The 27,371-nt window shown below is 32.3% G+C and overlaps 4 protein-coding genes and 1 long non-coding RNA gene across 6 annotated transcripts; 4 read left to right on the top strand and 1 right to left on the bottom strand.

Annotated features, from left to right (window-relative positions):
• Positions 1–1,615: 1,615 nt before the first annotated feature.
• On the bottom strand, positions 1,616–9,438 carry LOC105339731 (uncharacterized). Of its 2 annotated transcripts, XM_034481828.2 has the most exons (10): positions 9,275–9,438; positions 8,862–9,024; positions 8,546–8,652; positions 8,187–8,368; positions 6,582–6,735; positions 5,635–5,691; positions 4,786–5,506; positions 3,834–4,628; positions 3,614–3,705; positions 1,616–3,537 (listed from the first exon to the last, which is right to left on the bottom strand). In XM_034481828.2, exons 2-10 carry the CDS (start codon positions 8,969–8,971, stop codon positions 3,422–3,424), a joined length of 2,334 nt encoding a protein of 777 aa, XP_034337719.2. In that variant the 5' UTR covers positions 8,972–9,024; positions 9,275–9,438; the 3' UTR covers positions 1,616–3,421. The 2 variants fall into 2 exon arrangements, with proteins under 2 accessions (XP_034337719.2, XP_065934473.1); XM_066078401.1 differs by lacking the exon at positions 9,275–9,438 and having other exon boundaries at positions 8,857–8,988.
• A 233-nt stretch (positions 9,439–9,671) lies between these two features.
• On the top strand, positions 9,672–11,240 carry LOC136273292 (anti-sigma-I factor RsgI-like). Its single transcript, XM_066077698.1, has 2 exons — positions 9,672–9,677; positions 10,671–11,240. Exons 1-2 carry the CDS (start codon positions 9,672–9,674, stop codon positions 11,238–11,240), a joined length of 576 nt encoding a protein of 191 aa, XP_065933770.1.
• A 4,252-nt stretch (positions 11,241–15,492) lies between these two features.
• Positions 15,493–17,447, top strand: LOC136269464 (cholecystokinin receptor type A-like). The gene has a single exon (XM_066078400.1). The coding sequence runs from the start codon at positions 15,601–15,603 to the stop codon at positions 16,861–16,863; it is 1,263 nt and encodes a 420-aa protein (XP_065934472.1). The 5' UTR covers positions 15,493–15,600; the 3' UTR covers positions 16,864–17,447.
• A 485-nt stretch (positions 17,448–17,932) lies between these two features.
• Positions 17,933–26,842, top strand: LOC105346456 (uncharacterized). The gene is made up of 4 exons (XM_011455020.4): positions 17,933–18,067; positions 18,196–18,281; positions 26,483–26,602; positions 26,703–26,842. Exons 1-4 carry the CDS (start codon positions 18,022–18,024, stop codon positions 26,835–26,837), a joined length of 387 nt encoding a protein of 128 aa, XP_011453322.3. The 5' UTR covers positions 17,933–18,021; the 3' UTR covers positions 26,838–26,842.
• LOC105341246 (uncharacterized) lies at positions 19,094–21,954 on the top strand. The gene is made up of 3 exons (XR_010711776.1): positions 19,094–19,281; positions 20,159–20,259; positions 21,221–21,954. It is a non-coding gene; the product is annotated as an uncharacterized lncRNA (long non-coding RNA).
• Positions 26,843–27,371: the final 529 nt, after the last annotated feature.

The following is a 27,371-nucleotide window of genomic DNA, read 5'->3' as shown; positions in this document are numbered from 1 at the left end:
CAGACAAAGAGTTATCACCACAAACTTATGAATGTACATCAATGATATTCAAATAGATCAACAATAAAAGGGATTGTCTTTATAATAATATTTTTTACACAGGAAAAACAAGTGATGTGCACCTTTAAATATTCCAAATGAACACACATTAAATTTGCTATTACATGTACATGTATATTGCATCGCCGAAGATCAAAATTAAGAATACGATTGTGCTTTAGTTTCCTAAATAATGTTTTACTATCTTCTACCAAAACGAAAAATTGGGGTCAAAATTCATAAATATTTTTACTGCGGACAAGATGACCAATTTATTTACCGTCAACTTTTTTTCTTTTTAAACCCAATTATAGATATTGAAGTAGTTAGATAGGGAAAGTGGTACATGTAATCAACGTTGATTAGTTGATTAGTCATTACTATTATCATAGATATAAATTCGTTACTAACTGGTTAACCGAATTTTAGGCAGGTGATAGCCTTATAATTAAAGTCTCTTTTTATTACGCTATAATTGATAAGCTTTCTAACCACTACGGATCAAAAACATAGATTACTTTCAAAAATGAATAATGTTAGTGAAAAATGACTTAATTACAGTGTTATCGAATAGTTGATTGATTGGACCCTTAGAAATATATCTTGCTGTTTTGAAATGTATACATTTATTGGGGAATATATTTTATTAAATCATAAAAAATACTGTCTTTGAACAATAAACATAAAACTGTTATCATTCAATCTTATTTTGTCTCCTAAAACAAACTTTCTTTTATATCATCATCTGAAGTTATCAGTAAAATCAACATTTCATTCCAATCTTATTATAAACATAAGACTAAGGATATTTAGTTTTAATAAGTTTATATAATTTTCGTTCTGCGGTGCTATCACTCCGTATCATTACTCTGAAAGCTCATTTCCTTCCGGATTCAAAATCAAAAAATCAAATGAATCAATGTCACTCTTAACAGTCGTCGTATTCTCAAACAAAAACAAATACATATTAAAATGTAAATTATTAAAAAGTCTCTTTTGAAGCAAATACAGAATTGTCGTCTAAGTATTTTGCATTATCATATGAATGGGTGATTACATATATTTTCAGTTTTTTCATTATAATCTTTTTTTATTTTAATTGAAAAATAAACGAATTTGATAAATTAAGTTACCGTTTTAAAATTGTAATGTTTCCATAGGTTTTAGAATTAAGATTCAACCCTTTCCATATATAACTAACCGTTTGGTGTGTTTTTCACTCAAGCGAAACAAAGAAAATATACATGTATTTATTCATCGTTCTATAAATACGTAACTATATAAAATAGAATATAGAGGTATGTTGAATACTTGCACTTTTACAAAAATCTAGTACGATAGTCATAAACTAGCAAAATATTGTAGAACTCATTGGTTATGACTGTATCAAATTTAATTAGGTTTTTCAAATATATGATTTTTCAATTAAATAACAAACGCACTACTAGTAGTAGTGGTACTGACAATGCTTCAGTAGGCTCTTTGTAATGCTTTGAGTTGAGTAAGATATTTTCTTAAATAAAATTCAATTACTAGCAGACTTATAAAATTGTTGATGAAATAATGAAACAAAATATAAAGCAGTAGATTTTATTAAAAGATTGCACTGTACAAAATGAAGCAGTTTAATATATAAAAATATTGTCAATTCTAGTTGTCATTTACTGATGTGTAAAAATAATCAACTTGCGATGGCTATGAACAATTGCCTTCTTGACTAAAAGGCACCAGTTTCTAAACGATTCTTTTGTCATTTCCCTTTCCTTATCCTGTATTAAAGAAATGCAATTACAAAAAAATTGAAACACAGTGGAATTCATACCTCATATTCATGTTGGGTCTTAGATGGACACTCCTTAATCTACAAAACCCCGGAGGGCTCATACGGAATTCGATATCCAGATAAATCTAATCAGGGATATGATGACCTGTATCTTAATGACACCAAGGTGTTCTAAAATGTGAGAAAACAACTATATATTTTTCTAAATAAATTATTAAATTACAGTCAAAACTGCCGTAGCGGTCACCCCTATTAAGCAGTCACCTTTCGTATGCGGCCATTTTATTTCCTCCCGATGAAAAATCCTATATAATTGCCCTCTAAAGAGCGGTCACCTGTCTAACGCGGTCAGCGGTCATCGTATTTTGATCCGAGACTGTACAGTCGACATGCATTAGGCGGCCATCTTGGCCGGTCACATGATTTACACCCGGGGATTTTTAAACATGGCTTACAGCTTCCGAATGTCGGGTATAAATGTAAACAATAATTATACGCTTGAGGCGAGAGAAACCAAATTAATCGATGTATTTATAATACATAATTGGTAGATCAGATACGAATGGGAATCAAGTGAATTGTTTAAACAAGTATTAACAAAATGTTTGTTTTATAAACATGAATGATATACATGATATAGAGGTGTCAAAAATGTCCGCGGCAAGGCAAGAGAAAATTGCTTGATTTAATAATATGATTTTGAGTTCAGATACGGTTGGTTAAAAACGTATTTGTTGATTTGTATTAAAAGTGTTTGTTTCCTATATATACGGTACTCATGAAAATAGTGTTAGTGTTATAATTGTGAAAATGTCGGCGACAAGGTTTTACCACGTAATGACTTTTTTGAATAATTTAAAGAAATATAAAAATTGCATGCACAATGCATTGTAATGTATTTCTTTTACTTGTAAATACATGTATAATAGATACTATAAAAACATCAAATCAATTACTTTATCCATCATTTTGATACATTATGCTAAATATCAAGTATATAATTGAAATAAAATTGAATAATTGTTCTAAAAATGGATTTGATGTTGGCAAATGCACAAGTCTCTATTCAAAGGTCACCTCTGTTAAGAGGTCACTTTGGGTGCCTCCCGCAGGTAACTGCTTAATACAAGTTTGACTGTACTTTGATGAAAGTTTTCACACAAAATGAAAATTAAATTGGTGTGTAAATTGCATGTTCCGCGAAAAAGTGATTTTACTCGCACTGTATATATTCTCTTCCTGAAACGTATTAAACAAGAATGTATTTGAACCGATTGTGTAGAAAGAGGTCAATGGAATGATATAATATTAAATAATAAACCTCATATTTTGAATTTCATTTTTTTATTTCGAATTTCAAATGAGCCTCCCGAGCTTTCGTAGTAATCTTAATAATGGATACCCTAAGTAGGAAGTTTTTAACAAGGCCTCGAGATCTTATGATCATCTCAATTCAGTCACAGTTTGAATATTTTGCGTGAGGTTTTGTTGAATATAACTAAATGTAGTCGCATAATATCATGTTTTAGTTTGACCACTTAAGTGATATGTCCTCAAACCAAAACGGAAAGAGAGAGAGAGAGAGAGACAGAGCATGCATTAGCTTTTTCTTTTAAATTTTCTGTCTGCCACATATGTCCCTAGCAGATCAAATATCTCAAATAAAGTCATTACGCTTGCTCCAATAAAAAGTCCCAAAGATCCACCAATATCGCCTAGAAATAAAAAAGGAAACTAAATTGCATTTATATGTAATTCGACAATTTCTATCCAACAGAAAATTATACTTACAAAGAAGAGCAAATATATCGTAGGCCTCGTGTTGAGTAATTTCTTCATAGCTAAGCTGTCGGTAAAATATATTTACCTCAAGAAAGTTGTTTCTATAAAAAAGAGAGATTTAATAACTTGGTTGTAACCATTTATAGCTGGCTGTATTCTATCGATATCATTTGAAAACATGAGGTCAATAAATCTAGTATAATGAATTAATTCAAAATTGATATCATACTTTAATACTTTCTCATCAAATGTTGTACTTTTATTGAATTCCATCAATTCTATTTGCACCTCGCTCACAGCATCTAGAAATAAAGCATCTGTATTTCCGACAACAAACCGCATGTCATTTTCGGAGCGCACCTGCCGGAAATCAATATCAATTTCATCTTTCACCTGTGTAGCATTCCTGAGAAAGTCCGTGTAGTTTTTGTAGATATAATACTCGAGTAAATCCCGATCGTTTAAAACGTCTCCCCAAATATGTTTGGCCGTGTCAGCCATTGTCATCCAAGTATCAAACAAAAAGGCACCACGTGTTGCAATCTCCTGCAGAAATTGACGGATTTGACTAAGGTCTGTGATGAAGTTTTCGGAGTGAAATAGGTAACTAACTGAAAGTTTTGTACGATTCCCTAACCTAAAATACTCGTACGTCTTTCTTGTAATGGTTTCAATTCTTACAATGGAACCATTTAATACAGCTGTGGACGTGTTCTCAAGGCTCTCCAAAGTATTCAACATACTAGATTTTATCCTTATTAGATCTGCTTTCCGCTTCTGGATATCCTCGAGTCTTTTTTGGAGAATCCGTTCTGGTCTGTTTATTGTTTCGTAGTACAGAGTACTTTTTGTGTGGTAAAACTTTTCACAATTGTCAATAAAATCCTCACTATATTGGTTCATTTTTGTGATGTACAATGTTCCATTGGTGAATACTTCAGTGGCTAGTTTCCTGTATTGTGATAAAGAATCCATTATATCCACGATGTCTTGCCCTAATTTTCCACTGTATCTTCTTGCATATCTGAAGAAAGTCGAAATCAAATTTCAAAGTCTAAAAAATACTCAAATACAAACCGTCAAACAATACTTCATTACTTGTGCTTAAATCGAAATGATACTAGTAGTGACTGTTTGCAACTTTTATTAGCACAGTCCTTGTGATATAGATGTTTACTCACGAGTTGTGATACGTTGAATCATTCAATAACGGTCTTGGTACTATGAAGGCATTATGTTTCCGAGCAAAATTCAGAAATTTATATTTAAATATTGGCGTCCCTGTGACGTAAGCATTGTAAAGGACGGTGAAATTAGCCAGGGACCGCTTGGCATTCTCTGTTCTTACGTCTATCATATTCAGCGTGTTGATATAAAACACTCTTTTAATGTCTGTCTCGTTCTCGCCAACAATGTTCCGAAGATTTGTTTCGAAGGCGAACACAAACTCGTGGAAGCTGTTACACAAGTGTGATAGTGTTCTTTCCTCCATGGCATCACGGCCTCTCATGAAGTTCTTCTGCACGTTGTAGATCTGATATTTAAGAAGCAGGATTCTCTTTTGAGTAACTCTCATTATATTTTTGTAATGGAATGTAACATTCTCGATTTGATTTGCGATACGCTCCTTTATAGTCTCTTCCATCAACTGTATAACATTTTTCAATGCTTGCTCCATCTTTTGAACATTTTTTTCAAATGACCTGAGTTTTCGTTCTTCCATGCGGTGCGTAGTTTCCCGAGCTCGTTTGAGCTTTGCATTGAGAGCGGTTATATTTGTATTGTCCATAAGTCGCTGTCCCGCATAATCTGAGGTGGTTGCGTAGGACAACACTGGATCGTACACAGTGTATTCACATGCAGTTGGACAGTCACAAGTCTCCGTCAAAGATGAGAGATCATCTGTAGCAACATAAATCTTATTTCAATTATCCTCAATAGCTTTAAATGACTAAAGTCTCTGGTCAGTTTAAAGACGACATATTATTAAAACAATGTTTGGGTGCAATTATACAATGTTAATATCTTACCGTAAAAAGGCTTCAAACATCCGAAGTACTGCATAAAGTTACATGAGGGTGGATAGCCTAAAAAAGGTAAAATACAATCAAAAGTAGACAATTGCATGAATTGCATATTAAGTATAATAGGTGCGTGGTCAAAAAGTTACAATTGAAGTTATGTATGTATTTTGGCAACAAAAAACATTATGAAACAAAGTGTTTTAAAACGTAAAAAGCAAGTCTTTTTTTTAAAAATTGCTTTTAATTCACAATAACATTCCTAAATTTCTCACTTTTAAACAGTAATTTGACAGCCGTAGTCAGCATTATTCATTATATTGGTAATGTTTGATACATTACTATCAACCACAACTATGAAACTTCTTTCATAATTTTTAAAAACGCTTTTTGTTAGATACAATTATTAAGTGCCTTTCATTCGTTTTTAACTTTTCTGTTCATATCAACAAAGATTATCGAAGAGTCGGTCTATTTTTTTTATTTATCAATAATAAAATTTGTTAAATTCTGCCAGATATATTTCAGTACAAAACTATCGTTTCAAATCAAAATACAGATCTGGTATTTAACGATTGTTGTTTCAACATCAAAATTATACATGGGTAATTCGACTTTATTGGCCTAATGCATTATCATGTCGGATATAATACTATCATAAAGCGATTAGTTTCTATTTCTACATGGTTAATCATATGTACACTTGTATGTAACTAAATCACTACTAACTAATGACTAGATAAATTCTAACTGATAAATAGTTCAATTAAGTGATTGAACTTCCTATATTTGCAATCAGATACTGGCAATCAGTATTTTAAAAAAGCACAGAGCTTTGAAGAGTGTCCTTCTTTTGCTTTAATGATAAAAAATGGGTAGAGATAAATAAGTTGAAACTAGTTTGGAGTTACTAATAAAAGTGAATATGAAAAGTCCCAATAGTGATCATCAAATACCGTTGAAACTTGGCATGTAGAAGTCCCGGCAACCACATCTCCTGGCGGCCATGTTAGTGTAGCATTCCGCAAGGCAGGAGTCGTACGAGTAGCGAGGGAAATATTTCAGAGATTTATACTGACATTGTCCGTGTGGCTTTTTTAGATTGTGAATCTATAATGAAGAACATATTACGTATGTTTGTTTTAATTACTTTAGTAAATTGTTCTTAAATGAACCTTGCAAAATTATTTTTCTGAGTGAACAGTTTAAGTGTCAAGAGTACATCAATTACATGTACCTACATTACATGCTCAGATATTTATATAATGTTGACAATTTTAACAAAACGTAAGGTAGTCCATCCATAACTACATTGTACCATATTCCATTTCTAATAGATTGCAAGGCTGATTAGTAAAATCTTAGTGTGATTTTAAAGGCTTTATCAAATAATAGAGATTCATTTTTTATATTTTTTTTTTAATTTGAATATTAATAATCTATCACATCTTGAAGTTAACACTGAAGTCTATGGAAAAATGCATTTTTGAATATATCTTTATGGTACAAATAATTTTCTCACAAATCTTTTGGTAAAAAGTTGCAAAAACTTTTCTTTTCTTTGAAAATGCCCAAAAAATCATAACTTACAGTACATATTTTTATAAATTGTATTTTTCTAATTTTTGCAAGGAGCATGTATAACTCTTTAAAAAAGTTCCAAGTGCAAAAAGTTCATTTAGTCGACTGCATACATACTCCCGAGTTTGGTTTATGGCAGCCTCATAATAATTTTAGAATACGTATTCAATGCAGTTTATATCAATCAAAATTGTTAAATTCACCTCAGTTATGAATGGACAACCTTAAAATATAATGTAACTACCAGTGCAACTTAAAATCTTGAAATTGACATTGGTCACAAATAAAATATACAATGATTACGTGGGAACAGCTTATAGTCGGACAAAGTTTGTTGCTTTCTATGAGCCAATGACAGGCAAGCTTCATTTAAAATTGCATTTTGCTTTTTGACTTGCAGTACACATGTCTTGTTCGCTCAATATATAAATCTCGATCAATTCGTTTTCAATTAGAACAAACAATCCAACAATCCCCGATCCTCAGCCATGTTCGATAACTCTAAATTATCCGAAATTATTTTATTCGTTCTTGTACCATAAATCTGCCTTTTATATAGACAAAATTAATTAGTTTTCTTGTGTTAATATTATGATCAGTTATTCAACAAAATGTTTGGCTAACTGGATGCACGGAGTCTAGCTTCTACATATAGGTAATTGGGTACGAGCCACCGATGCAACGGTACAACACTTTTTAAAAATTTAATCTCATCTTAAATATCCATCGTGGGCAAAATTGCAATAACTTTGTAAAATGCATGAATACCATAAATATTTTTTTTTTAAATTTCATTTTATTTATAAAGTTTGAAAGACAAATAACATTTTTATGATGACAAAAAAATACTTTGAGGCTAAGGGTTAAAAAGGATTTTTTTTCATGGTTTACTAATAAAAAAGGCTAGGGTGATTTTTTTTCAAAGCATTAACAAAAACTGTCATTAATGTAATCATTACTTTATTTGGAAAGTCACTGACCATGATGACTTGGAGCCCTATGAACGCCTGGGTCCCCGTAGGTACGGCGATGCCTAGTTCCCGGACACGTGGGTGATCGTCCTTGACATGGGTGAGAACTTTGACCCCCGCCGCATCATTAGGTCCCGGCATATACTCGTACTGCTCTACATTCAGCAGAAGGTTCAAACCATTGTCTGAACCTGTAAAGATAAGACGCAATGAAAAGACGTCACAAATGACCAACAAGAACACACCATGAAGTATGGAGAGTTTGAAATCCTTTAAAAGACTTAAAATTATCGCTCGCTGATGTTAACTCATCCCTTTCTACAAAGTAAAAATTCAAGTATGGTTAAAGTATGAAGCTCGTAGTTAACCTGTTGATCTAGCGTTTTCAGGGGCCACGAATCTGTAGCAATAACCATAGTCCGTTAGATGTTCTGTGAAGTTCACTGGACCACAGGGTAGTCCTGACCAATGACAGCTTCAAAATTCGATTCACAAATCGGTAAAGTTAAAGAAATAAAACGTATAAAAAAAGGATGTCCTTAGCAGTTGAAAGCAAAATTAAAAGCAAAAAAAAAATTGTTATATGACGAAACTTTGTCAAGAACGTACAATGGTTCATAAAATGGATGGGAATATTTTTCCAGAATAGTTGGATAACATGCAAATTTATCTGAGGTACCTTACAATAAGATCCTCTTTTCTATGCGCGGCCTGTTGAAAAATCTGGTTAAATGACAGCCCAGACGCCTGAAACTTTTCAAGATCAGCCAGCGATAGGGATTTGGAACTCCCATTGTACATTGTCTCTATCATACGGTACCAATTTCTGGTGGACGAAGCCGTAGCTCTACAAATAACGAATTTGAATCTAATCTACATGTGGAGTTAACACTTACCACATGTAAATAAATATAATTCATAAACATCAAGTTGAAAGAAATAGAGACAACTTAGCTTAAAGACATTTACACTTCAATTTGTTATACATGAATATGAAACACAATCCCCATGATACTTATGACATTTTTTAAGACAATGGTTTGGTCAGAATGTATAAAGAGAAACTGAGATCGGCAATGCATTGATACAGTTCTTACTTGAAAGCGTTCTGGTTACAGATTGTGACGGCGGGAAACTCCAGTGATTGGTTGTAGTTGATTTTGACATTGACGTTGACAGGGTTGCTCTGGAAGTAAATGATCCTGTCGATAATCTGATAGGACATCACTGTGGAACAAAACAACATCAGCAGTGTCCAAAACAACCTAAAAAAGTTAGAACATAACAACATCAGTAGTGTCCAAAACAACATACCAAGGCTTTAATTATAAATAAAGACTTTTTGCCAATAAACTAAAATATGCCGGCACCAGCGTAACTGCTTACACCTTTGGTATTTCAATACGTGTTGTATGATGTCCGTAAGCTATAGTTGAATTTTACCTGATAAATAATTATTGTAAAATTAATAAAAACCAGCACGAAATAGCAGAAATGAGAGTAAAATGGTGGACACACTTTGCAATGAAATGATATTGAACGATTACGTAAACAGTGAATAAAGGAGAAGAAGCCAAAAATTGATATTTCAGCAACATTTGATAAAGCTCTTTTTTATCGGTCCAACTGGGGAATATTTAATGCCTTGAACGCTCCTGTTCTTTATTAGGAACTTACTTTGATTATACATAGATGTTAAGATTTGAAAAATGCCGAATAAATAAAATAAGGCAATTCGTTTCTGGAATGTGTGATTTTAGTTTTGATAGATAAAAGGTAGCGAAGTGCGTCCTTTGCCGATAGGATGGAACAATACTTTCCAGAAAGGGGTAATCAAGAACGCGGTTTGACTAATTAACGTCATCACGAAAACATCACGCATCGGGGGCATATATTCATCTTTGGTTAATAAAAAAGTTAATAAATAAAATGTAGCAAATTGATGCTATTTTAATTTTTATCGTTATAATAATTTTCCACAACGGGGTGCTTCGGAACGCAGTTTTACTAATTTACACCATGGCAGAAAGAATAGGGCGAGTTAACCATCGGGCAGATACTTCGGATCTGACAACTGAAATTCTCACTTGGGACGTTGATAAAAATTGTAGTGAAATTTAAAGAAAAAGATTTAGAGATATGACGTCTTAAATACCCACGCTTAAGTTTTAAAATCATTTTCATCATCTTCCACTCAGCTGCAGCAAAAAAAAAAAAAAAATTCAGGCCATGTACATGTATATATCATCAAATTCAGTTTAAAAATTTCGTCCCTCGGCTAAATATTCAGCTATGCAGTTCGTTTTTTTCAAAATTTCAATTTTAAAGAATGGGTTTATATAACAATTTTAAAAATTTGGACACAGTATAAATGTGGTTTAACATTTAAGCATTGTGTCATTAATGTGGAAAGTGTTAATTTCCGCGCTTGCGCGGGATATCATATAGTAAAGAACAGAATTTGGCTAGTAGTTTCCAAATTTTCTACCAAAGAAAGAACAGAACAACAGCAGAAGTATCCAAAATAACCTAGCAAAGAAAGAAAAGAACAACATCAGAAGTGTCCAAAATAACCTGGCAAAGAAACAACAGAACAACATCAGAGGTGTCCAAAATAACCTAGCAAAGAATGAACAGAACAACATCAGAAGTATCCAAAATAACCTAGCAAAGAAAGAACAGAACAACATCAGAAGTGTCCAAAATAACCTGGCAAAGAAACAACAGAACAACATCAGAAGTGTCCAAAATAACCTGGCAAAGAAACAACAGAACAACATCCGAGGTGTCCAAAATAACCTAGCAAAGAAAGAACAGAACAACGTCAGAAGTGTCCAAAATAACCTAGCAAAGAAAGAACAGAACAACATCAGAGGTGTCCAAAATAACCTTACAAAGAAAGAACAGAACAACATCAGAAGTGTCCAAAATAACCTGGCAAAGAAACAACAGAACAACATCAGAAGTGTCCAAAATAACCTAGCAAAGAAAGAACAGAACAACATCAGAAGTGTCCAAAATAATCTAGCCAAAAAAGAACAACATCAGAAGTGTCCAAAATAATCTAGCAAAAAAAGAACAACATCAGAAGTGTCCAAAATAACCTAGCAAAGAAAGAACAGAACAACATCAGAAGTGTCCAAAATAATCTAGCAAAAAAAGAACAGAACAACATCAGAGGTGTCCAAAATAATCTAGCAAAGAAACAACAGAACAACATCAGAAGTGGCTAAAATAGCCTACCAAAGAAAAAATAGGGTTCAAATCAACCTAACAATGGAATAAGTTGCGTCCAAATAACACGACCAAAAAACTCACGACATAACCCTAGTGTCTAAAAACACTACAAAACACGTAAAAACTAATTATATTATATATTTAAATGATATTAATTTAAAATTGTCATATTACTGCCATATTTCAATTTGGATAGATTTTTTTTTTCTCTCACAAAAACGCTTTTCCCCCCATCATGTTCAATTGAAAAAGAGAATACAAACATTTTTTTTTAAATGGTCCCTACTAAAAATCAAATTCGATTTTTTTTTTATTGGTTCTAATATATCTTTAGTAACTCTAACTCATATAAAATTTTCATGAAAATCACTTCTGTAGAAGTGAATTGGGTCCTTCATAAACTACAAACTTAATTTTACAATTCGTAATCAGCTCAATGTCTGGCATTGCCTGCATACTTCAATATGATCACTATAAAGATAATCGAAATCAATGCATCCTCGTAAGCAGAGAATATCATTACAAGTTATCGGGAAAGAATGCTTATCAAATCATCGATATTTGAGGATATCGACATCACTTGACATATTATTCAAATATATGATGCCTATATATGGATTAATTTTATAACACAAATATGAAAGTTGTGGTATGTAAGGGAAATTATGACAGATTACAAATAGCACTATCACCAATACGTTCACAGTGAAATAATGGACATAACAAGCCTTGAACAACGCCTATTAAAGCTGGTAAGGGGGGTTTGATATACAAAGTTATATCTATCTGGGTATCGTTTATACATTCTTGGAATTGTATGCATACATGCAGGCTACATGTTCAGCCAACAAAAGGGGGTAAAAATTGTTTTGTTAGAATTTAATAGGGTAATTATGTAAATGTCAACCGCTACCAGCTACATGCCTGTATTAAGTATTCTTATAAAATTTAAGTCTATCTGTCGCAAATTTTATATATTAATCTATCACATGAATAAACTAAAACAAATTGTTAAAATTTATTCATGTGAAAAAAAGAACGAGTTCATGATATGTACCGCTCTGTAGAAAGTAAAATTCAATACCTAAGCGTAGATAAGCATTGTTATGGGGTACCACCGTCATTATCATTGCAAAAACTAATTGCTATTAGAAGCAATCGTTGTATTTTAACTAAGATGACCATACAATGGTGTCATTATGTTATTGGCACAACTTGACATTATTTGAGTTTAAGCTTTTATGTTCCTGAAATAGATTGCCATTAAGTGCCCCCCAATAAAAAGCATGATTCGCTATGATTTGATCTAGAAACTGATGCGTGCAATAATTCGACTGAGTGGCTTCTATCTTCCTCGCTGATCATGATGTTTGATTTGTTTATGTAACACTAACAGCTATATTCATCAACCTAATGGCAACTTATTTTTCTTGAAACCAAGCTTAGATAAATTATATCGGTTTGATCTTAAAAGCATACTTTTAATCACAAAAAGATGCTATAATAATCATTACTGGTGCTAGAATTGCAAGAATTGATTGTATTGTAAGCATTGTATTAGTGTCAGGGAGTAAGCATTGTATTAATGTCAGTGTGTCCAAGAGATAAAAATGGAACGACTACTGTGCATTAGTATTGTAATGTCATCAGTCTATACAACAAATATTTTCTGAATCACCCCGATATTACCGTCTTACTCCCAAATTAACGACTTCTACCTAGTTATCTTTACTACTGTTTTATGTGGAGCCTGCGCCTGGGTAATGCCCGCTTTAACCCAAATTCTCGTCCCTGTGATCAGATTACTAAGCGATTTTAAGATCAACAAGTTCCTCACCAACACCAGGATAACACGCGATCATCTCTTTATAAAAAAAAAACCAACAAGGCATCTGTTGCTGATAAAATTGATGAACGGGAATTCCCCGTCGACTGAATTTCCATTTGATTTCATTATAATTTATTGCGAAATCCTATTTAAAAAATCATATCTAATTAGTCTGCACGAGAAGAGAAATTATTAGAAAACAAAGGCAAGCCCTATGAAAACATTTATGACGGAGAAGTGAAAATCCACTATTATTATATTGGTTATTTTATATGAAAATTTGGAGTTTCCAATATATCATACATGTCATTGCAAATGTAAAAAACGTACATTTATATATTATAACGAATGCGTAAACGACAAAAATATTAGTATCAAAAGTTATTAGTCTTTAACGTTCAACATAAATAAGACACGGATCAAAACTGAATTTGAAATAACAATGAAGACAAGTATATATAGCATTATATCTTTACAATTTTAGTTTAAAATACTTGCCTCCTAATGATGTACGTATCCTGGTAGAAGATAAATCTGATCCCATGGAGGGTGGTGGAGGACACAAAATCCCCCCACAGGTGTGACCACGTGGAACTGTGTCTCTTGGTCGTTTCTTCCTTTTCACAAGGTAAACCCCCGATCTCACACGGGTAGTAGCCGGCATTTCTGAAGGTCTCTGACGTCTGCTCTAAAGACATTACAGTTGGTTTCCAAAGCTCCGTGCCTCGAAATTTTAACAACGCGTTCAATTTTAGCAACAGTTACATAGGATGTTGAAATACCAGTTGAAATGGCTTTTTGATTGATGCACAGACTCAGGCTAATGGAGTCATTCTGTCGATATTAATGCTAATTACGATAATGAGACAGGACTACATATGGGGGTCTCCACTTTCAATGGATTATATGTGTTTTGCTGAAATTCGGTTCTACGAATCAGAAAAGTTTAAAAATAAATGATCAGCTTCAAAATATACACAGTAAACAAACGGGAGATGTGCGACCAACTAAAAACAAGTGTCTCCAACAAATTTTTAGTATTAAAACAATTTCAATGAATTATATTATAATAGTACCGTACATATGTCTTGGGAGGGGGAACCTAGCTTAACGACCCAGCGTGTCTGAATGTAGTAGTGCGCGCTTGTACAAATGTGTGAACACCAATAAAGATTTTTACATTTCATTCATAAATGTCGATAAAGGTTTTCGTATAAGAGGTCGGTTGCCAGTCTTTTAAGGATTTGTTCTGGCATGAACAAACTAACGTTGTGTACTTGTATGTAGTAATTGTATGACACTCCCCATCAAGGAATAAATACACGTATTTCGTCCTACTTTCCCATGGAGTCCTTGACTTCTCCTTTCCACAAAAAACATTGAAAACGCAAATATGTCAATAATTTGATCAGAGTTTGATTTTGATAAAAGATAAATCTAACACATATATCCCCCGTTCATTAGCTACATGTAGTTATGTAGAAACGAATTGCCCTAACTTGATGAAAGTTGCATTTACAAGATCTGAAATTGTGTCATGATCTTTGTGCTGTAACAACATGAATTTTGATTGAGTAAACCATAATTCATAACTGTCATATGCATATTCCATCCATTGAATATTTTGAGAAAACCGATGAAAAAACTAATTCATAATAAACAATATTGAATCAAGCCTTTTTGATCAGTGATGACAATTTGAAATGCATACATGTAGTTTGCAAGTTAATGAAAGACGGATTAAAGTACTTACACCCCAGCCCGCCATCACCATATTATTTTGCATGTTTATTTAATTTCTTTAATGCATTTGATATATGTACACGCATAGGGTTATGCGTGCTTGCATATGAAGCTTTTAAAACAATATAAGGCTTGTGTGAATTTCATTTTAAAGTTCTGCTCTAATTAGTCAGATTTCATGACTATGAAATGCGCTGGTGTATTTTTAACGTGTATATTTCATAAATGATATTCTTAACATTCCATTATAAAAATAATTACTTATTTCCAACGAGAAATAATCTAAATGAAAAATGCCAGTTTAACAAGCAAGTCAATAAGCGGTAATTGTCGCTCATTCAGATTTTATGCCCGGGGGCAATAAATCACATGTAAATATAAGTTAGTCATTGTTTTATATGGAGATTTTATGGCGCTAAATTCCATTTAGACCGACGGTCCAGTAATGCTGATTTTATCTTTTTGTCAAATTGACGTCCGAATCTAATAAAATTGTTGACTGTTTCAAGAAAGTATCACGCTGTTAACAAGTTTTACTTGGCCTTAAGAGAAGAACACGAACAATTTCGACTTCATATTTTGTTAAAAAGTTAAAATTTGGAATTTATATTTGAAATGGACCCTGATGGACTACATGATATGCCAGCGCCGGATCCGGATCCGTTCCTTGTAACTGACCGCCCGCCCCTCCCCCCACCTGATGACCCGCAGAGCTTCTCTCACACGAACCACACCCATGGACAGAGAGTGGCATTATTCTGTCCGCAGTGGCTCTTTGACAGGAACTGGAATAACCGAACTACTTTGTCCGACATCAACACCGAATTCATGCGCCGGAATATTCCCGGTATTTACTTCATCAGTCTTCAGATGTTACTAAGTCTGGTAGGAAATATTAGTGTCCTGTTGTTATACCGCAATAGGTCCAAGACTTCCAATTACAGAGTCTACGTTCTCTTTCTCGTGCTACTGGATTTGATCAGTTGTGTATTTGTGATGCCTTTCGCTATTCTGTACCTATATTATCCGTTACAATTTCCATCTAACGTTGTATGTAAAGCAGGCTACTTCCTTGGGTTTTTCGTACACATCGCCTCCCCCCTGATCTTGGTCCTGATTGCCATTGACCGGTTCCAGAAAGTCTGCAGACCACTACAGAAACAGCTCACCGAGCAACAGTCAAAACTAAGCTGTCTGTTTGTCTGTGTGTTTGCTCTCGGATTTTCCTGGTTTACGCCGCTCCTTTACGGGAATTCCAAAATCAATACGCAAATCAACAACATTGAGGGAACGCGCTGCTTCCTGGAAAGTGACCGACTAACCATGAGAATCGCTAAATGGAACTACATCGCCCTGACCGTGATGTTGGTCATAGTGACGGCTTTCCTCTGTATTCTGTACTCCCTCATTCTCCGGAGAATTCACAGTCACTCCAAATACTCCACTGTCCGGACCAAAACCCGCCAAAAGGGGCAACCGAAACCGCAAAAACTCGGGAAGACAACAACGACGTTCCTCATCATCTCTGTGGTCTACCTCATCAATGCCTTGATACACGATGCCCTCGCACTGGTCCTACACGTCCAACCAAACCTGGAGTGTTCCATGGGCTTCTACGGCGGGGCTCTATATTACATCTTCCTGTGGACGATCTTTCTGAACAACGTTTCCAACCCTTTTATTTACGGTCTATCAGACGATAGGTTTTCGACGATGTTCAAGGGTTTCTTTCAAAGGAACGGACCGGGTGCATTAAGGTCGTCGTTTACTCGAAATTTCAACACATCAACCTCCTCCGTGACGAAGGACAGCCTCCAGCAGTCGTCTTCGAAGAAACAAACCAGCCCTTCTAGCGCCCGGAAATCTGATGAAAAGTGACTAACTGTTAGATATGTAATCCTAGGACGCATGTAATTATAAAAGGGGATCTAAAACGGCTCAGCCCAATTATTGCCCGGAAATGGATGAACAAGGATCGGCTATTAGATATCTAAATCGAACTTTAATATGAAAAGTGCTTTAAATATAATTCAGTCCGATTAGCGCTCGGATATTGGATGAACAGGGACTAACTATCAGTTTTCTAATGGAAGGACGTCTCTTATATAAGTAGTGCTATAAAAACAATTCAGCCCATCAAGTGCCTTGAAATTTGATGAAACCTGATATATGAAATCGTTGAACGTCTCTTATAAAAAGTGCTCTAAAAACCCAAACCCCCTAATAGAAGTGCTAATTTTTTTATTTTTCTGTACAAATTATCAATTGTTGTTTATGGAAAATAGTGCTTTTGCAAAATCCGAAAGAATTTATTTTCAAATCATTTAGTAAGGAAGGGAAAGATGGTATCAGATTGATAGAATTTGTTTTTATTTTAAATTATTCTCTTAAAACTGCGTTCCAAAAAACCGAGTGCGTAGTAAATACATGTACATATTCTATTCACTCTGGATACTAATATTTTATTTACAAGGTGGTATTTTATTTTATAAATTGATTTGTATTCTCTTATTTTATCATTATAATCACAATAAAACTTTAAATTTGGTTATGCTTCAGTGAAGTGTTGATTTCGTTTTTACCGAGAATTTGATCTATCTTTTTTATGCATGTTGAGAATATAACGTAACTATATATTTGAATACTGTTTTCATTAAAGGCAACCTGACACTAATAATACATGTAAACTATATCGACCTTTGAGACTATTGTGTTTAAATATTGAAGATAACTTTGTGTTATAGATAATTTTATTGGAAAGTACATGCGATCTAAGATTTCAGACCGTTTGCGTAATCATTTTCACTATCATTATCACTATCTAGTAATAAATTACGTTTAAACAATTGAAGACGAAATACATTTTTATACAATGATGACTCAAAATTGTTGTATGTTTCCAATATTTATTTATGCATAATTTTATTTACAGCCATTTTTGGCATTAAATTGTGTATATCTAGCGAGAATGGTCTTATCTTATCACCGAAGGAGAAAATTCTTCTCACAAGAGTTCATCAACCCTAAGTTGTCAGAATGGATTCGCACCATTGGTTGTTTATTTCAATTTTAGCGATCTGGAGTGAGTAAATTTAAGAAAATCAATTATATCAAATATTGCAAATTTAATCTTAAAAAGAGTATTCCACTAAATATTTACCATTTATACTCCATTGACAATACCGCCTAAGTGAATACTATTTATTTCAGTTTGTTTCATATCCGCTACGTTTGTCAATATTCACGGCGAACCTAGTTTCGGGGCGTCTTGGGTCTACCAATATGATCAACACAAGGTAATGCACAGAAAAACAATCGGGAAAAGGATGAAAATGATTAAAAGGCAATTCCCATGAAACAAACTAATTCATCGGCATGTTCTGCATCTGATGACCTATTGTAGACATTATTATCTACGTTTCATTCTACAATTGTAATGTTTTTAAAACGTCTTCAGATATTTCATATACAAAAGATAGATTTGTGTCACATTGAAATCTCTTAATTTCCACGAATTAAAGAGGATTTGATGGTTGTGACCATTTTTAGACAGAATTGATCTCCTAAAAAGATGAGTTCTATATAAAATTATAAAAAAAATACAAAAGTTAAAAGATACATGTAAGATATGTGTTGTGTGTTGTGTAAGATATATGCTTTTCTTTACTAAATACTAGTTTATAGCTAAACAAACCATGTTTTAAGATTTTTTGTTTAATCTGACGATTAATTTGTTAACGATCCAACCTCCTTTAATTAATTTGAAAAAATAGATATTACATTGTAAATTTTATACATTGATACGTTAAAATAAAACTCTAATATATAAATCTATAATTTTACATACAAATTAATCACCTTATGAAGAAAAAAATCACTGAAGTGTATCGGACAAATCTATTTTTATGGTACGGCTATGGTTCAGTACTATATAAAGCACACCTCACAGCCTTATTAGCATAATCGGAACCTTTCTGATTTTTATATTCACGAAAGAATGAAAAAACCCAAGAAAGTCAAAACTTCGTATATCTCGGGATTTTAATGAGACCAGTCTAACACTCGTGAAAATCGAGAGAGGAGTTTAAATGGAAAACGTAAGTAAAAGTTTTTGTTTCTTATATTGGCAAGCTTTTAAATTATTTAAAGTTGCAGAACAATTGTTTATTAATGTGAAGTCGAAGTTTGGGGTGATTAGCCTTATCTCGTTAAATGTTGTTCAGCATGAAACAGTCTGAACAGCAATCCTCGATTTTGTCAACAATCTAAAACGTGCTAAGGAGTAGTCATTCGTCGGTAAGAACATACTTACTTACATTGTTAAACTACTCAAAAACTCTTTTAAAAGCATACAATGCATTAAGTCTAGTACACATGTTACAAAAATGTCGATAATTAATGGTCGTTGTGAAATGTGACTTGAAAGACATGTTTTAGTATGAAATGTGTATGCAGGTGTATTATAGTCAGTTTTTACACATATTGATACGTAGCATACGTTAGAAAATATTGTATGTTTTTCCTAGAATATTGAGTTTGTGTCAATCATGCTCTCAGTCATTTCCATACAGAATTTCCTCGACACGTATAATGTACACCATGTAGTACATGTGGTTTTGATATCTGTATTTTATTCAAACTGTTAACTTTATGTCTTATTCATCTATTAACGATGAGAGTGTTTATGATTCAAAGGCCTGCATTTGTTATCTAAATATAACATTATACGATTGAGAGTATGAGAGAGAGATAGACTCAGAGAGAGAGTGAGAGAGAGAGAGAGAGAGAGAGAGTGTAATTAAAGTGTACATGTAATTGTTATTGATTGCCTTGCTTCCATGAACCATATATATATTTCAATAATGCCACATTGCACTAGAAATATTGCTGACAAAGATGTTGAGAGAGATCATGGAGAGAGAGAGAGAGAGAGAGAGAGAGAGAGAGAAAGGAAGAGAGAGAGTATGAAAAGCCATAACAAATTTTATAGTTATATGTCATTTCCCACTTAATGAGTTGTTATAGCTGTTATCATGGTAATGTTTTGACTATGTCTCAGAAACTGCATGTGCCCATAAAAAAATGTAATCTAGGACACACCCTTTTGTTTTGATAATGACAGCATTTAGCTTTGTAATGATAGCTAGTGTATCTTTTTTCTTCTAATCTACAGATTTACCTGCGGTTTCCAGATGATCTGAAGATCGGGATTATAGAAAATATTGTCAATTTGATATTGCTAATGACCCAGTCATGTCTGCTGAAGCCCAGAAGGTACTTCTTTGTCATGTAATAAACTTACAACTTGTCTTCCATATGTACTGTAGATATATTTGGTTTAAGTTGATTGAAAGCCAAACAAGGTCATCTAAATAGCTACAATGTCTTGTGTAAAAGGGAAAGGTTTATATGGGCATCTTGTTGCAAATCTGCTTGATTATCTGTATTTTAAGGGGTGGGAACCTCTGAAAGGAATACCAGGAGTTTGAAAATATTATAAACTTTAAGAGATGTGTTTTACACTCTCTGAGAAAATGGGATTTGCAGAAATCCCATGAATTTCTTATGCTGGAAATATGTTTTTCAGATTAGTTTTTGTTATTGACAAAATCATATTTTGGTGTACATAGAATGTTGATAGTTGAAACTCATACAGACAATCATATGTTACATAAGTGTTACATAAGTGTTTATGACTTTGATCTTTGTTCAATATATTTAATATCTATCGGTCCACTGGATATCTAAATATCTTTGAAGTTACACCATTGAAGTTACACATTCATTACATTTATCATGTGTGTGCAGAATTGATTGAGCCAGGTTTCCTGATGTTGTCATATAAGTGATACATTGTACTGCTTTAAAAAGTATATATCACTTGTGACTTACTGGTATATTAGTACATATTTCATTTGTAAAATCATTTGACAAATTTAAAGTGTTTTGAAGTACTGAAATGTTTTTATGGCTTTTAAAATTACTGAAAGTATATGCACATGAAGCAACTATCTTTTGACGCTGTATATATAACAAAAAGAAACTGTCAGCTGGGTTTAAAATTAATGGCAAACTGATGTAATACATGTATGTACAATATTAGAAAAGATTACATTGTTAGTAATAGCACATAAATAACTTCATTGAATATGTACATGTAAGTATTTGATGAGTGCACAATGTTTGCAAAAATTACATGTAATTCTCTTAACACTTTATGTTTATTCTATTTTAGTTTCCAGACCATGACATTAATGAATATTTCTTGAATGGAATGCATGAGGATTAGAATGGAACCTTATTCTGCCTTTTTACCAACTCACACCATCTTTTCAAGATCTATGGAGCCAACCACAGAAGAATTTGTTGTATACACATCATTCATAACATTCTTATTTATGTTGCATAACTTTAAATGTTACTGGATGAATTGTGTTCACATAATGAAACCAGCAAACTTTTTATCGAGTGCACTTACCGGTAATTTGTATTTTTCCTACCCATCCATCTAACATATGTTTTTATATAACATATTCATATACATGTAACATTTTTGGAAACAGCTATTTTTTTTTAAATTGGAATTTAGCCTTACTATTTTATACAAGTTTTTTTTAAAGGGACTTGGACACGATCAAAATTTTGTTTTCAATTTCTTTATGCATAAAATGATTTACTTGCACATTTTGAATAATTGACCATAAATTGAATGTTAGAAGTCAAGGTATAAGAGAGATACAGGGGTAAGAATTTATTGTTATGTAAACAAAGCTCGAGTCTTATGTTTGCTTACAAATAATATAAAGTATGAAATTACCAATTCTTTGAGAAAATGATTCATAGAAAAGAAGGTAAACTGATTTGATGTGATCATAAATGATATTATTAATAGAAAAAAGCAACATTTGAATTAAACTTACACCAATAAAACACATATGTAAATTATAACAAGACTTGCGCTTTGTTTACAAAACAAAAAATATAAAAAAAATTATCTTTCTTTTAACTCAGTATTTGACTTTCAAATTTTGACAAAGCATTAAAAATACCCATATCAACCATTCTAAATATTGAAAATGGAAATATAAAATTTTGAATTTTAAGCTCAAATCGTGTCTAAGTCCCTTGAATATACTGTTTTGTATACAAACAGAACAAAAAATACTTAGTTACAATGGAAAATAGACATAATATATATAAAAGTGTCTGATAAAAGGATAGGTCTTATTCTTGAACAGAAGAAATTGACAGAAAAATATTCAGATTTAGCCATGAAATACAAATATTAATATTTTTTAAGAATATTTTTTAATCTAAATAAGTTATAAAAGTTTTTTTTCCCTTTATTCCAATGTTTGGAAACAAATCCAAAATATAATTAAAATTGCTGTACAGTATATCCTATTGATTCCTAAAATATATCACTTTAGTTTCTTGAACAGCATGTTTATTTCTTTTTTTTCTTAAAATGATGTATACAAGGTCATTGATTTATTTTCATTATATTCAACTAGATACAAATAGGCCTTCTGCAACCTTTTCATTGTTTAAATGGTATGGAGTTTTAATTACCTTTCATATGAAAAATGACATCTAAATCTTAAATTGCTGTACATTATATCCTATCCATCTCACTTTATTTATGTTGAACTTCGTGTCTATTAGTATAATGATTTTCTTTTAGAATGATATGTGCAATTTCATTAATTTATTTTTCATTTTAAGAAAATTCATTTTAAAAAAGATCCCTTACAACCTGTGTATTTTTTTTTCAGTTTACATAACACAGTGTATTTATTAATTGAATGTAGTTGTGTAGATTTATACATGTACCCACAAGCAATATACATTTAATATTCACCGGGTACATGTACCAGCCTACTATATTTGATAAATAAATCTACTTCTTTCATGCCTTTTACTCATGGTTATATGTATTATTTATAATTAAAATACTTTGAAAACTTTTCTCAATTTATTTATTTTAATAAGATTAAGAAACGGACTATAGTTAATGTACGTTTTCAAGAGTTGTCTCTCTTGGGGACAATAATGAATGCTCCCCAGGGTTCATGACCCTGAATATTGAGTAGGCTGTGAGGTGTGTAAAGGTGAATGTCGAAAACTCAAACTTAAGGGGACCATGATTAAACTTCGAAAGATCAAGAGCTCGAGAGATCGGAAGTTAAATAAGTCCGGAAATCTTTGTTCGAGTCATTTTGGTTCTAAAATTACAGTAGCCGGAAGTCTATTTTCATAACATGGATGGATAGTCTATCATGGTTTCATTCGTTTTTTCTGCTACATTACTTCAATTTAAACAGTACAGAACTTAGTTGTTCGTTTATTTATTAAGTGTTTTCCTTTTCATTTCAAAAATTGTTAAGTTTTAACTTTTTCCTAATCACAGTGTATTATTTAAAAATAAAAGAGAAGTTTAATTTACCATACATATATGCGTACTGTAACTTTTACAAGTTGTTAAAATTAATAGATCAGTTACAAATTACCTATCTAGCCTTTGAAGGAAGCAAAGGATAGTGTCATTTACGTAATCAACCAATTAACAATCCCACGCTAGCCCCCAGGCGTTCACTCGACCATCCAAGTAAGGTCCACGTGGAGCTATAATTAGACGCGTGTGTACACAGCAACCATTTCGAGTTATCAAGAGTGAAGAACAATGGAATATGTATAACGGGACTCAGGTTTGACTTCGAGAGATCAAGAACTTCGAGAGATCGGAATTCGAGAGATGAAGAGTAAATTTGCCGGCTTAGTTATATAGAGAAAAAAGGGACCCTGATTTCACTTCGAGAAATCAAGAACTTCTAGAGATTGAAGTTCGAGCCATTGAGTGTCACCTATGCAAATAGTTAACTTACATTTCCTATACCATTTTAATGTGGTCAATATCTCCCTTTTTTCCTGTGGTGACATTGCTATCATAATGTTTACATTGCGCAAGGTTAAATGTTTGCAAAAATAATAAATACACATGTATATATACGAGTACATGTATTATCTTTTATTTATAGCATTTTAACCCCTCTCCCCTTTAATCACAATTAATTACATTTAATGTACACTTTTATCATACCTGGTTATAATCAACATTTATAAATGATATTGCTTTTCAACAAAAATATGTACGAAATACAATGTAATGTACAGTATCTTAATATAATACCGACTCCAATTTCGAATTTTGAAACAAGACATACTCGTGATATATTATCGGATAATATTTGAGTATGCAAACTCCCGTATAGCAGAGTAATTTTGAGATGTGTTTTTAAGAAAACTGAATGGTCGTGCATTTATTTTAGACCAGACAGAAAATAAAGATATAGAAAAACATTAAAACTTTTAATTCAAAATACATGAAAGTTATACTGTAAATTTTGAATTTACCGGGTGGCAGTGAACACAAAAGTTTGTAATGTTGTAAATTTTGTATTTACTGTCACCCGGGGAATTCATGATATAGTATTTCTTTACTGAATGACATAGTTTATATATGTAGCTAAAGAATTCACTAAAACGATATTAAGGACATTGTTTACTCAGGGTTTGAGTTCTCAAATCCGGATTGTTGAAAAGTTCAATTTCATGAGTAAAATTTGTTTTAAATACAAAAAGTATTTATGAAATGAATTATTATTAATATAACAATCGATATTTTTACTAGATTATGGAATTAGGTTCCGACAAAGTTTGACTTTTAGCAAAACAGGAAATTCGGACTAAATTTTTCAGATTCTGTTTTCCACTGAAATATTTTTGGTAGTACTATGATATTTAAAGTTAAGATTTTATTTGTTAGTCAACAAAATTTTGCATATTTTCTGTTGGTTTTATCTTGCTTTTTCGTTTAGATAATCGTATGGCACACACTACAAAAATATTGAAAAATGCTTAAAAATGATAAAAGACACCATATCTCAAAATTTTTATCATTGACCTCATATAAATTTTATACCAGCAGAGAAAGGTCAATATACTTAGTTTAATACTATAAATGTTTTAGCATTATCATCATTCAGTTTTTTGTTATATTGAATCAAAAATGGGTAGTAATTTGAAAACTGACAGAGGAAATTCGGACTAGAATATCTATAGAAATTGTGAATGATAACTTCATGATTTGTATCTATTTAATGTCACTACCATTCATAAACTGTATTTCATTTGTTAAAGAGTTGAGCAATTTGTATTATTTTCACAATTAAAAAAATCTGAATCATAGTGTAAAATTTTTATGGATTTTTCTCGAATTTCCCAAAAATATTCAATGGTCATTAACTCAAAAAGTAGGTCATTGACCTACTTTTTTGAAAGTGAAGAATAACACTACCATGTAAGGTCTATAACACACAATAGTTGGTTTTTCATTATCATCAGTGGATTTTTTTTTCATTCTGAGTAAACGTCATCCTTAAGGTAGAACTGATAGTTAATTTTGATGACCACCCAGTCTCCTAAAGTATTAGATACATGTACATTTGTATACATTAACATTTTTTAGAAATGATATTTTAGCCATAGACTAGTACTTATTATAAAGAAATCTTACGAACTTCAACTTTAAATTGGGAGATGTTTCCCTGTATAATTAAACAAAGCTCTCAGTTTTAAGGAAATCAATAAAGTCTAAAAATGTCTACGACCATCCGACTCTCTTAAATCTGTATAATTTAGAGAAATCGGTGAAGATTTTATATAGTGGAATGAAAGTTTTACAGGCGCGGGATATACGTGGAATTTAAAACAAATAAGTGTATAACATTCACAGATTTAAAACATGAAAGTTACAAATAAGTGCATGAGTTTTACGCCCAAATCTGTAAATATTATCTTATAAATCGAAGTGTAAGTTTACAGATTTAAATGTATATTTAAGGTGTTTTGAATTTTGAGACTTTAAATAAGCTAGATATTTACTGCAAAATGACAATGAAAGTGACAAAATCGCCTGTTCGACAACATATAAGAGACCATTATTTTGCACTTTAAAATTTTGTTAGGAGTTATCTTCCCTTTATGAAAAGTAGAAAATTTTAAATTTTTACAAAATATCCGCTGTTAAATTACAATTCATATTTTAATACAAAGAACGTTTATGCATATATTTACCAAAATATTCGCATAAATATTGAGTTACTTTTTACAATATCTTAATAAAACATGCCTTGCCTATAGACTTCAGTGTAAATAAAAGCAGCAATTAATTATAATTTGGACAATAATAAAAACTTTTAGAAATTTCTTGTGTATAGTTTCTTTATTTCAGAATAAGTTAAAAATGATATCATGTTAAAGAGAATAACAATGAGGAGTTCGACAAATTACGAATAAAATCAACCTTACAGTGGCATCATGAATTTAAAAAAAACCCTTGAAAATGCAGTTAATGTGCAAACAATTCTAGTATAAGTATTCGAAAGTGTCCATGTTTATTCTGGTGCTTAAACTTTTTGTTATCATTATTCATCAGGGCATAGTGGCCACCAGAAACAATTACCAAACAAAGCCTAATGACACGTGTCATGTCTTCAAGCTGACAGACCAGCAGAGACACGATATCCACACTATCTCTGGTCAATTCAAAGTGGAGGTAAAATCATTATCGATATGATTTCTTCTTTGATTAGTTTGTTTTTTTCTGATTTGCTTTGTCAAATTTTATTTATACAAAAACATTTTTATCTTTACAGATCATGATGTATGAAGCAATCAGAACGGAGCATGGGGAAAGGATGACCGCAACTGAACTGAATGCTACAAGCAATCAAATGTGGAGATTTTGTCAAAAGAACCTGAACTTTTTGAAATACAATTTCTATGTGTAACAGAATCAGTCGCCCTGGGCACCGTTTATTAATTAAACAGATGTCATAGATACCTATAAGCAATAGACATGAAATATATATATATATATAGGTGCTTAATTGCATTTATACAGTTTTAGAAAGCATCTTTTTGGGCTGGTTATAACTGTTGATATGCATATTATTTTATCCAAATTCTAAATTATGGCAATGCATTTATGATAGAAAAAAGTTTTAACGCTTTTTAAAATACACAATAATAGTTTATATACATGTGCCCTGTCATCTATATGCATCCTGTTGAAATAACAAGAAAACAAGAAATTGCATTATAGTGTAACGGTGAAATATTGGGCACTGGTTGTTAACAAAGCAATATATCTGAGGAGATTGGAATGGACTTTCCCAGAATGCTGTTCACCCCTTATGCCTTAGTCACATTACTCGGCCGGTCGCCGTAGACCGGTGGTAATCGGTGATGTGAGCGATGTCCCAACATCGGTCCTCATCGGCAAGATAGTCGTTAACACACCTGTCACAGCAACAGGAATCGTA

This window comes from Magallana gigas, chromosome 3 (genome assembly GCF_963853765.1).
Source record: "Magallana gigas chromosome 3, xbMagGiga1.1, whole genome shotgun sequence".
Lineage (NCBI taxonomy): Eukaryota > Metazoa > Mollusca > Bivalvia > Ostreida > Ostreidae > Magallana > Magallana gigas.
This window is presented reverse-complemented; position numbering and strand designations above follow the sequence as displayed.

Coding starts and splice junctions, on each gene's coding strand:
- LOC105346456 (XM_011455020.4), top strand. CDS start 18,022: ATGGATTCGCACCATTGGTTGTTTATTTCAATTTTAGCGATCTGGA. Junction 18,068..18,195: donor TTCAATTTTAGCGATCTGGA/GTGAGTAAATTT, acceptor TATTTATTTCAG/TTTGTTTCATATCCGCTACG. Junction 18,282..26,482: donor ACCAATATGATCAACACAAG/GTAATGCACAGA, acceptor ATTATTCATCAG/GGCATAGTGGCCACCAGAAA.
- LOC136269464 (XM_066078400.1), top strand. CDS start 15,601: ATGGACCCTGATGGACTACATGATATGCCAGCGCCGGATCCGGATCCG.
- LOC105339731 (XM_066078401.1), bottom strand. CDS start 8,978: ATGTACAATGGGAGTTCCAAATCCCTATCGCTGGCTGATCTTGAAAAG. Junction 5,507..5,634: donor ATGTTTGAAGCCTTTTTACG/GTAAGATATTAA, acceptor ATGTTGCTACAG/ATGATCTCTCATCTTTGACG. Junction 3,706..3,833: donor TTTGATGAGAAAGTATTAAA/GTATGATATCAA, acceptor TCTTTTTTATAG/AAACAACTTTCTTGAGGTAA.